The 11,758-nt window shown below is 49.8% G+C and overlaps 2 protein-coding genes across 27 annotated transcripts in view; one reads left to right on the top strand and one right to left on the bottom strand.

The window, feature by feature from the left end:
* The window catches only part of LOC110470912 (endonuclease domain-containing 1 protein-like), a 159,908-nt gene extending 149,663 nt beyond the window's left edge, over positions 1-10,245 (bottom strand). For 21 of the 25 annotated variants that reach the window (XR_014951862.1, XR_014951863.1, XR_014951852.1 and 18 more), the window contains exon 1: positions 10,105-10,245. The gene's annotated coding sequence lies outside the window, so the exon portion shown is untranslated. Of the gene's footprint in view, positions 1-9,276; positions 9,407-9,703; positions 9,867-9,917; positions 10,051-10,104 lie in introns of those variants that run through there. The other 4 variants (XM_085568599.1, XM_085568602.1, XM_077783699.2 and 1 more) reach the window with 4 other exon arrangements.
* On the top strand, positions 8,990-11,371 carry LOC146763532 (uncharacterized). Of its 2 annotated transcripts, none has more exons than XM_085568594.1 (2): positions 8,990-10,406; positions 10,622-11,371. In XM_085568594.1, the coding sequence occupies exon 1, from the start codon at positions 9,075-9,077 to the stop codon at positions 10,368-10,370; it is 1,296 nt and encodes a 431-aa protein (XP_085424720.1). In that variant the 5' UTR covers positions 8,990-9,074; the 3' UTR covers positions 10,371-10,406; positions 10,622-11,371. The 2 variants fall into 2 exon arrangements, with proteins under 2 accessions (XP_085424720.1, XP_085424721.1); XM_085568595.1 differs by having other exon boundaries at positions 8,990-10,095.
* The last annotated feature ends 387 nt before the right edge of the window (positions 11,372-11,758 follow it).

Below are 11,758 nucleotides of genomic sequence, written 5' to 3' on the forward strand. Positions count from 1 at the left end.
AGAGAAGCTGTGGCTGCCCCTGGATCCCTGGAAGTGTCCAAAGCCAGGCTGGATGGGGCTTGGAGCAACCTGGGATAGTGAAAGATGTCCCTGCCTGTGGCAGGGGATGGCACTGGATGACCTTTGAAGTCCCTTGCAACCAAAACCATTTTAGGACTCCACAATCCCATCCCTAACTCCAGAAACCTCGAAGTTATCAACCACACTGCTGCAATCCATGGGAACGTTGCTTTAAGCAGTGCTGAGAGCCTAGGATGGATTTTGCCCGTCCCTGTGCTTTGGGTACCTGGTGGCAGTGATGGGCAGAAGGGAACAAAACACCCATCAGGATGGAAAGCTGATCTTAGGAGTCTGACTGCAACTGGATGAAGAGAGAACCTCCCTACTGCTGTCCTTCCCTGCTGGAATTTCTGCTCTTGCAGATTCTTTCTTTGCATATCCAGAACCAACAAACCACAAAGATAACCCAGCACTCAGGAATGAGGCAAAGTCTCCTTCTGCTGCAGGAAAAGCAGAAAAACAACTGAAGAAAACAGACAAATCATGAATGCTACTTTCAGGGAAAGCACAGACTTAGTCATCTCGTTTTTGTTTCCTGCAAAGCAGCAGCAGCCTGAAAACAAGACCTAGGATGGACAGACTGCAGGCACAACCATGAAGGAACATTTCAAGAGAAAAGTTGTGAACTGGGAAAGAATCATTGCAAGCTCTTTCAAAAACATGATGCATATCTGTCCACGTTACCAGAAAGAACAATGAACAGCTGAACAACATTGTTTAAGATCTTCACAAAAATTTATGTATCAAATATGAAAACTAAATAAGCCAAACATAGTTTGCCCAGGAAAAATGTTGCAGGTCAGAAGAGGTGTCACTTTATACTTAACATCAGAGTTATACAATAATTAATGCTGACACAGGTACCAAAGAGACTGCATTTGAAAGTCTCAGAGCTGACTTACAGTTTTCATCTGCTCAAAAAACAAATTACAATCCTTGTCTACCAGGAATTGTACGCACATCACAAACCTGTGCTCCAAAGCAGAATTGTTTTTTTTTTTTACTTCACTTTGGGTAAATACAATTTTTTCATGGAAACTGATCTCACAAGAAACTGCCAGAAGACCCATTAGCACTTTATCAGCCCATAGCATCTGGAACAGAATTAAACCTGTTCATGATATAGGAGTACTTTGTAATTGCAAAAGATATAGGAGTACATTTGTAATTGCAAAAGAGAACATCAACAAAACTGATTAATACAACTAGATATATCCTACAGAGAACTTGACCAGGAGAATATTAGACATGACAAATTATGTTTATAGTATTTACCTGATCCAAGCAACCAGGAGAATAATCTTCCATAAACCTTCTCAGAGTAACTGTACCCACAGGAACACAAAATTTGCTTCACAGGAAAAGGCTACAAGGGCTTGTTTTTGAAACCAGTACTCTTTAAACGACCAGTGATTGCACTATATCCTGGAAAGGGGGAAGGGCACAAAAAAGCTGAGAAAGGGAGCAATGAGAGCTCCAATTCGGAGCCTGAAATCTGCTGCAGGAATCATCCTGCACATCTGCTTGCAGTAGTGAAGGGCTGGATCCTGCCATCCAGGCTGCACAATGAGGATCTATTTTCCATGCTTCTGTAATTGAAAGAGTGCTCTGACAGATGCTGCTCTCCCATCACAACGCTGGAGGCCTGGGTTAACTTATCAAACGTCCCTACCAGCATTTTCCCCCCACTGTATTACACAATTTTGGGCTCCAGTACAAATTATTGCTGCTTATAGATGTGACTCATTCACTGCTGAAGTAATACTGCTTTTGAGGAATTTGGTTTTATTCAATAAATAGCATTTCAGCTCACAATTCCTGGTTACTTCTCCACAGTCACCATCTCTGCCTTTTTTGTCTCCAATATTCAGCAAGGACTTGCCAATGAATGTCAGCACTTCCATTAACAAGGACTGGGAGAACAGAGATCCCCACTCAAATCCCACTGAAACGGTACAGCTGAGCTCTGCCCTGCTTAACTCCTGTTGACATCAACACCAGCAATGCATGAAACCTGCAGTTTCTTGAAAACCCATAAGAAGGCCTTTTCCTAACTCACAAAAGCACAAAGGAAAATAAAATTTCACCCCCGAAAAAGCCCCCAGTAATTATTATTATTATTAATAAATAAAAATAAACTGAATAAAACAAACCACAAAAAACCCCAAGAACCAAAAAAAAAACCCACAAAAAAAACCCCAGACAAATAACAACAACAAAAAACTAAAAAAAAAACAACCAACACTAAAAAAACCCAACAAAAACAAAACCAAAACAAAGAAAACCCACAACATATAGTGCTATAGTACAGGCTGATCAGAACAGCAGATACAGGCAGAGTTAATGAAATTTTGTACATTTAATTGCTCCAACCTTATTACTGTTTCATATAATGTTAACACCAAAACACCAAAAAAAAATTAAACCAAATTTAAGTATATTTACATTCAAAACACTGATTTTTTAGATCAATATTGTTTTAAAAGAGTCTGAATTACCAAAAGCAGACAGGGCTGACAATCCAAAAATTAAAGCTGTTTTATGGGAAAGGTGCACTACCCCCTGCCAGAATTAGTTGTGGTTCCATGACAATAACCTTTGGAGAAGCAGCTGATCCCATCATGCTGGATCCAGTGTGTGGCTTTCAGTTTATCCAAACAACCACCGGCTTCCCTGAAAGATGCCCACGGACAGGGATGAGGAGGAAGAGCAGGACTCGGACGCTCTGCCTGGAGCAGCAGCCCCAGGAGGAAGGTGGGCTCTCGGAACTGGAGCTGCTAAGGAACAACTCCATCCAGGGGTGAAATCCACGGCGCTGCGGGTCTCCTCCGGCAGAGGGCAACGCTGGAAAAACCGCCTGGGAAGGAGCGGAGTATTCCATGGAAGCCAGGCAGCGCCGACATCTGCCTGGGAGCACACGCAGCTCCTCCGCTCCAGCGCTGCCGCTCCGCCGCCTGCGGAGCGAAAACACACCGGGAATCCCGCTCCTATCGACGGGATAAACCCAATCCCGACCGCTCCACAATCCTGGAGCACTGCCACGAAGCCAGGGAAATCAGGACGTAAGGATCTCCCAACAGCTACGGGTGAGGCATCAATACCCAGCAGATGCTGACGGATGAACACTGAAGTTATGCTAAAATTAAAAAAAAGGGGTGGAGAACGACGCTGCAGAATGATACAGCAACTACAACCCGCTCGGGAGCACGAACAGCGCTTTCAGTTTACAAAACACATCCAGATAATAGGCAGAAATGTCCTTTTCCTCCTCCTGCTGGAAGTAAACACGGTGGCTGGAGGCTTCGTCTCCCTCCCAGGAGACCTGACAGCTGCTCACATGAGCTGCTGCGTAGCAAGAAATCTCCCAAGTTCCAAGAATCCCAACACAAGGATCCCTCCTGCTTCAGACAGCACCTGATCTCCTTCCTGTGCTGATGTAAATAATCATCAGCATAAAACCCAGGCAAACGCTTCTTTTCTTTCTGAACCTCGGTTTGATTTTCCCTCGTTTCCTCAGCACACTGGAATTTATCCAAGGCCAGTACCTGCCTTCACTTTACAATTCTATTTTTTTGTTTTCTTTCTGAACCTCGGTTTGATTTTCCCTCGTTTCCTCAGCACACTGGAATTTATCCAAGGCCAGTACCTGCCTTCACTTTACAATTCTATTTTTTTGTTTTCTTTCTGAACCTCGGTTTGATTTTCCCTCGTTTCCTCAGCACACTGGAATTTATCCAAGGCCAGTACCTGCCTTCATTTTACAACTCTATTTTTGCACAAGCAACTACAGTTGTGTTAAAATTCAGCAACGTGTGCATAATGCAGGTGTTATTCAAAACAGCACATTTTAAGGGAATTCCTGAATTCCTGCACAGAATGCTATTAAATTAACAAAAAAAGCATCTTGCTTTTCTGAAAATCTGAAAGCTACCAAAAAATATACCAAATGACAACAAAGACCACCTGTACCAGAAGAAGTTCTGTGTGATGTTCAGCCCAAGCTAATAATAATTAAAAAAAAAAAAAAAAAAAAAAAGAAAAAAAAGGATTACTTCAGGCTGTGCACTGAAATTGGTACATCTTGTTGTAGCTCACAGGTAAACTGGAGCAGAAATAGCTACGTTTTGTAACAGCAAAAAATTATGTTTACCAGGTTTCTCTCTCCCCCATCCTGTTCACCTCACATTCCCCACCCCCCCCCACCCCCCCCCCCCCACCCCAGACAACTAATTACTGCTTCTGATAACTGGAGGGATGATACAAATGAAAAATAAAATAAAATAAATAATAATATCACATCACTATTACTGGCAGGCTGACTTCACAAGTTTTTTACTTAGATGAGGCTACTGCTCAGCACTCTACACATGTAAGCACACCACGGGCTTGGCTGCAAGAGAGCAAGGATTTGAAATATAGGACACAAAAAGCAGGATGACTGCTTCAGGATTTACCAACTCTGCTGATTTTCTACGCAATTGCACAATTTACGTTCCCTAATAGGACCTGCTCCTTACACAAGACACATTCAGAGGAGTGTTTGTAAAATCAGGGCTTACAATTGGTATTATAAATGCCCTCTCAACCATTTGTTTCTCAATTTCCTTTGCTTATATTTTAGTAAGAAATTTCTATCACAGAAAGAACTGGGAAAAAAAAAACCCACTTATCATGGGCTCACTAATACTTCATAATTATGAAAAACTAATTCTCAGGTAACAGTACATTGAAATTCAGCCCACTGAGAGACAGAGCAGGACCATCTCTCTTCATCCAAACTACTTCCCCAAGTCATAAACCACTGTCAAAAGAAAACTTCAATGCCAAAATTACTTAAAACAGGAATATTATTACAATTATTGCCTTTGTTTGTCCTGCCAATTAGATCAGTTTTATGTAAGAAACTTGGATTTTCAGCTTGACTGCTTTATTACCATCATGAATATTTCTGCCACACAGACGTCACTATTTCAGGAATTTCCAAACTTAAGTTTGGGAAGAAGCATAACACAGGGACATTTAAATTCCTTCCAGAGCTCAAAGAAGTTAATGAAAATTCCTAAATCAGGACCCACTGTAAGTGTTAAAATTCCCAGATCAGGAATCTACGGAAGGATGAAATCTCTGACCTTGGTAAGGGTAAAATTCAGCACAAACAACTCCCATTTCCAGCCTCGCTCTTAAGACAACAACACTACGTCTGCTGGCTGAGGTGCAGCATCCTGAGGGACTGGAAAAGGACAGGGGATTTTTCCTGCATTTGCATGAAATCCAAAGCCGAAAGCAAAATATTGTTTATGCTGAAATTCATGACAAAGAGTTGCAACCCCATTAATTCCATCTCCAGCCATTTAGAAAACCAAAATTGTCATCAAACTGACTTGAAAGAATTGCTGGGGAGAAGCTGGTTTTTTTTTTAACTTTGAATTTCAGCATTTTTGCTTGCAAGTGCTCTAACTCTTTATGTGACAGTATTTTCAAGCTCTTATTATGGTGCTGCTAATAATTCCAGGAGCAAGATGTTTATGGAAAAAAACTATGCAAATATGGCATGAACTACAACCAGTCATGCTATACACGAGGTCAAAAAGACATGATTCTGTGTTTTTATTTATAAATACAAAAGAAATATAGTAAACACATGATTACAACAATTAGAATGTAGCTTGGATTAAAGAAATCCTCTTAATTTTAACAATATATCAGACTCATACAGCATAAACAATCATATTTTTAAAGTACGTTCACAATTTCCCTTTTTATTAAAACTGACAAAATGTTTTACTACTTCCTACTGCAAAACCAACACAAACACCAATTTAAATATTTCCTTTTCAGTTCCCTTTTGAATAATTAAAAAGACCAAACATCGACCTTTTTGCCACTGAAATTACCAAGGCATAAGACCCTAATATGATACTTTTTGTGAACCTTAAAGAAATATGGGGATTGTTTCTATAAAAAGTGGTGAGAACTAGCACAATACCTATTTTTCATAGCCCTTTTTTTAATATACGTTGTGTTTGTCACCAAAACACCTCAGTGGAACACAGTGTGCAGCACACATTGTGCCTTGTCATGAGCCGACAGCAAATGAAGAGAAGGTGAACCAAATTACAAAACAAAAGTATTTTTTTCCCCCTTTTCACTGCCTGAGAAGATAAACTATCTTAGTTATATTAAAGAGAAATGGGATAGGAGATCCAAAGGGCTCATTTTATGTTAACTGCATCTCACCAACAAAAAAGAGAGAAAGCAATTTCCTGGTGCATCAATTCCACGCCAGCACTTCCACGTACACTCCTAATTCCAAGGTGCTGGCATGCTGCACACCTCCAGGTATCCTCACATCTCCAGCACATCAACTGCTCCCCAGCAATTTCCTCTATTAAGGCAGGGCTATTTCCCTCCTCCCCCCCACAAAAAAAAATACAAAGATAACACTGATATGCCAGCACGAACCACCTCGGCTGAATAAACATCTTTCTGTAGGTAACACCGTGTCGAATTACTCCTGTAACCAACACAAAGCACCAGCGCTCTCTCAGGACATGTGTCACCACCCCAGTTCTTTCACCACTACAGTGCCCCTCACTCCTTTCTGTAATTTCTTGTTATATTAAGGCCAGATTTCCTTCCTCACCCACAGCGGTCAGTATCTGGAAGTTGTCATCACTTCAGATTGCAAAAAATTGTACTGAAAAAGTCAAGATGGAAGAGAAGCTGAAGAATGTTAAATATCATAAACTATTCCTGATCCGTTTACCGGACTAGAGCAGCATAAAACTGCAAACCTCATCTTTCCATCCTCCTTCTCATGTTCCGCATTTATAGGGTATTAAAAACCTCCTCCTCCTAAGCAAAGATTTGTTTCTAGTGCAACACCAAAGCAGTTTTAAATATCTGTGTATAGTCCTCATCGTTATAAAACCCTCTCTTCCTCTTCTCAACCCAGTCTCGTTGATCTGCTGTTATTTAACTCTCGAAGGCTACTTGAGACTCACCACGTTACTAAAGGTTATGTAACTCTTAAAAATACACTGAATTTTACATTTTTAAGCTCTACAATAGAAACATACGCAACAAAACACACAGTTGAGGGCTTTTTCCCCACCCCTCCTCCACTTATTCTAACCCAAAACATCTCAGGATCTAGAATAGTGGATTTCCATTTTTTTTTCAGCTTGTCGGCCACAAAATCTGTAGCAGTGCAGAAAACAGTACAATGAGCACAAGCCTACAGAAAACACAATGTCCTTTCCTCTGTGGCTTCTCACTGACCCTGAGTTGTCTATTGCCTGCAAAGCCGAAAGCTGCTGATCTAGAACCGAGTATCCCCTTACTGTTTGCTCTGCCACCCGAGAAGTTGCATTAAAATGGCATCACGTTCCTTAACTCCAAACTGACTCGCCTTTCTCCACATAACCTACTAACAACCCGTGCTCCAGAGCCTTTCGTAAAACCCCATTCCCAGAACAACCACCCAAAACCAAAACATCGTCGGTTAAGACACCTCGTTTTGCCACGGATTCCAACATGGAGCAAGCCCTTCACACGGAACACTGCCCAACCCACCTATAAATAGGCTCAAAGCTCCAGGCTCAGGAGACTGAGAGCTCCACATGATCCTTGCAGCGTTCCCCAGCTTCACCTACATAGGAGCCGTGCCGTGACACTGCCGGCTGGGCAGACACCGAGCTGCTGCTGTGGAGAGCACGGAGGGAGGGGAAAGAAATAAAAAAAATAGAAAAAAAAAAAATCACTGGGCATAAACAGCTCTCCTCGGAAGAGAAACACCTCCCTCTCCGGAGGCCAGAGCCAGCCACGGACAGGCTGTCACGGCTCGGCCATGACAGGAACAGCAGCCAGGGACAGGCCCTTCAGAGAAGGTTTAATGGGGCCAGGGCCAAATGGACGCTCATGGCGAGCAAGGGCCTGAGGGCAATAGCAAGAGGGTCCTGGCCACATTCCCTGGGCAGGGGGGATTCAGGCTCCCTGGGCAGGTAGCCAGCATCTGGTCCAGTCAGACTCCTCAGGGCTGGGGGACATCAGGATCCTCCCAAGCTGGCAGCCAGTTCTCTTCTCCATCAGACCCCATGGACAGGACAGCTGCAGACCCCTTGTTCCTAGTGAGACTCCCCCTTGGACAGGAAGGCTCCAGGCCCCCCCCAGATCCCATAGGCAAGACATCTCCAGGTCCCCATCAGACACCTCCATCCCCCAAGGCACGTGAGAGCTCCGGGTCCCCGTGGTCCTCGTCAGACCCTAAGATCAGGAGAGCTCCGGACCCCACGGTCCCCGTCACATCCCAAGGACAGGAGAGCTCCGGACCCCTCGGTGCCCGTCACACCCCAAGGACAGGAGAGCTCCGGACCCCACAGTCCCCAAGGACAGGAGAGCTCCGGACCCCTCGGTGCCCGTCACACCCCAAGGACAGGAGAGCTCCGGACCCCACGGTCCCCAAGGACAGGAGAGCTCCGGACCCCTCGGTCCCCGTCACACCCCAAGGACAGGAGAGCCCCGGACCCCACGGTCCCCGTCACACCCCAAGGACAGGAGAGCCCCGGACCCCTCGGTCCCCGTCACATCCCAAGGACAGGAGAGCTCCGGACCCCTCGGTCCCCGTCACACCCCTCGGTCCCCGTCAGACTCCCCGGCCCCGGGGGCCACGTGACCGACCCGAGGCGCCGGCACGTGGCCCCGACCGTAACAAACAGGCGGGTGGGTGAAGGGGGGCCAAGGAGGGGGGGCCGCGCTGCGCTGCGATTGGTCGGGAGGTCGCGGAGCGCGCCGGCGGGGGCGTGTCCCCGCCGCGCCGCCCCGCCGATTGGCCGGCGGGGGGGCGCGGTGGGCGTGGCCGCCACCTCCCCCCGCCCCCCCGCGCGCTCCCCCCCCCCCCGCCCCGCCGCCTTGGTGCAGTGCTGAGGAGGCGCCAGGCGGGGGCCGCGCGCGCTTTTCCCGCCCTCGGCGGGGCCGCGGGACCCCCCTGAGGGCGCCGCTCCCTCACACCCGCCATGGCGGCACCGTCACCCCCGCACCGCTCCCGGCACCCGGAGCTGCGCCACTCAGCAACCCGCGGCTGCCGGGTCTCGTCCCCGCACCCCACTTCACTCTCAGCCCCGGCAGCGCCTCCCGCCGCGACTCCGCGGAGTGCGGGACCGCTCTGGCGCTCCCCACACGACCAGCGCTTCGGCCCCTCTCCCTGCACGCACCCACCTGTGGGGCGCCCTCGGCCGCCTCCATCATCGCCCCGCTTAAAGCGCTTAAATATCCCAGCGGCGACACCGCCTGTGTCACGGACCGGGGCTGCGAACGGCAGTGCGGCCCTCCCCGCCTCCCCCCCCCCGGCCCGCCCCGCTCCGCATCTTGTTTTCTCCATACGCACTTGGAAATGCGTATGGAGAAAAGCGGGATCGGGGGGGGGCACCGCTGTTATTCCCGCTCTAATCGGGATACCCACGCAACACGGAGGAAAACAACGCGGCGCAGCCCCGTTCTTTCTCCCCCCCACCACTCCGCGCTGTCACTTGGCTGCTTTCCCCATGTCGCGACGCGCACACCCCCCCCACCCCGCCATGTCGCGACAGCGCCCCGCGCACCTGCCGCGCCGCGCCCCCCCCGCCCCCGGCCCGCCGTGTCCTACCGGGGCTGCGGGGAAAGGGACGCTCGGCTCTCCCTCCCGGGGGGAAGCACCGCGATGCCGGCGCTCCCCCAGGTGCGCGGGGGCTCCGCGGGTGCGGAGCGGGAGGAGCGGCGGGGAGGGAGCGGCAGGAGCCGGGATGGAGCCGGGATGGAGCGAGCCTCCCTCCCCCCCAGTTCCCCGTCCGCCCCCCCCCCCCCCCGCCGCTTGTGTTTACCTCAAGTTTGAATTTTATCTGCGCAACATGAGCTGGAATGCGGACATGGAGGGCGGGAGGGCGCGCACACGCCCGGCGCTCCGCGGGGAGACCGCGGGCACCCCGCGCACACACACCCCGCAACCCCTCGGCGCACACACCGCGCCCGCGCCCCGCGCCCCCCGCCCCGGTCCCGCCGGTAACTTACCTCCGCCACCGGCTCGCCTCCTTCTCCTCCTCCTTCTCCTCCTCCCCGGGGGAAGGTGCCGCCCGCAGCCCCATCAGCGGGGCGGACACCGCGCTCCCGGCGCGCCGAGACAGGTGCAGCCGGGGCGGGCGTGTCGGGGGGCACCGCCACCTCCCCCGACGCCTCCCCGGGCTCCCCCACTGCTTCCCTCCGTCCCTCCCCACGATGTTGTTTCGTTATATCATGTCCATCATGTGACACCCGGAGGCCTCTCTATGGAAACTTAAAGGGGACTTTCACGTCCGCCGCCGCCGGACCCGCCGGTACCCCCGGGGGGCTGCGAGCCCCGTCGGTGCCCGCTTGCCCTCCCTCCGCTACCTCCCTTCCCTCCCCGGGGGGCTGCGCTTCTTGGTCCTACCACCCTCTGCTTAAAGCAAGTTGCCGCGCTTGCTTCTTCTATTATTATTTATTAGGGGTTGGTTTGATGTTTGGATTTTAGGTTGGTTTTTTTTTTCTTTTTCCCCTTCTCTTTTTGCAGAAAGGAATAACCGGGAATAACCAGCCGGGCAGGCATCGTGCGGAAGGATGGACTCCGCTCCTGGAGGCTGCGGGATCCGGCGCTCCTCTGCGGCCGCGCCGTGTCTCCGGTGCTGGAAGAGGCAGAAAAACAGCGCCAAAAAAAAAAAAATCCAAAACAACCAAAAGAAAAATAAAAATAAAAGAAATAAGGCGTAAAAAACCCTTGTTGGTGTCGCACTGAGGAGGAGCAGATGTGAGCCGTTCTGCCCGTGCGGGGTCGATGCGGTGGTCGCTACCGCCGCGTTTAACTCCGCCAGTCGGTAGCGAAGCGATTTCACCGTCCCGACCCGTCGCACCGCCGGCTCCCGACAGCCGAGGCTCTGTGCCGAGCTGCTGGAAGGAGCCGCTCCTAGGGATGTGCGCTGGCCACTGCAACGCTACCAGCAAGCAGCCAGCCCTCGCGGAAAGGAAAAGGGAAGATGCCGACAATTCCCGTGGTTCGTGCAGCCCCCGGTTCCCCCGCGCATCCCGCTGCCCGGCGGGTGCGGGGCCGGCCGGCGGCAGCGCCGCGCTCCTCCGGCTGCTGTTCCGCCTGCGGTGCTGAAGTGGGTTTTATTTCCTGCTCTCCACCAGCCCCCAGGATTTGGGATCAGGGAGCTGAAGCCCACCCTCTCCACGGTCCCACCGCCGGGCTGACAATGCGCAGGGGGTTCTCGGGGTTTTCCCTCTGGAAGGTTCGTGCAGGAGGGCCCCAAATTCTGCTCCCAAACTGGTGGCATCGTGTCAGTGCTGGTGATCAAGCGCAAGGCTTTAGGGACTAGATTGAGAGGGGAGACATAGATTTGTTGTTTAAAACTGAAGGAGGAAAAGCAATCCCGCATTCACTCCTTCTTTACAGCTTCCAGCAGCCCCCCAGCAGATTAAAAAGCCATGATCCACAGATGCAGTAAATTTTTAGTTGGGGATTTAATTTCTTCAGTGTCCTACCACGTTTTCTTGAAGCGAATCATATAAATGAATTTTTTCTAACTGCTGGGTTGGTGCTGATGGCTGTCAGCCACGGGAGGGGACCAAAGCCGCCCGGCCACCTGCCCCAGGCCCAATCCTGCAGTAACAGTGGATCATTTCATCAGCTCTCCCATTTGTGCTTTGAACT

Source organism: Lonchura striata, chromosome 1A, assembly GCF_050655825.1.
Source record: "Lonchura striata isolate lonStrDom1 chromosome 1A, ASM5065582v1, whole genome shotgun sequence".
In the NCBI taxonomy this organism is placed as follows: Eukaryota; Metazoa; Chordata; class Aves; order Passeriformes; family Estrildidae; genus Lonchura; species Lonchura striata.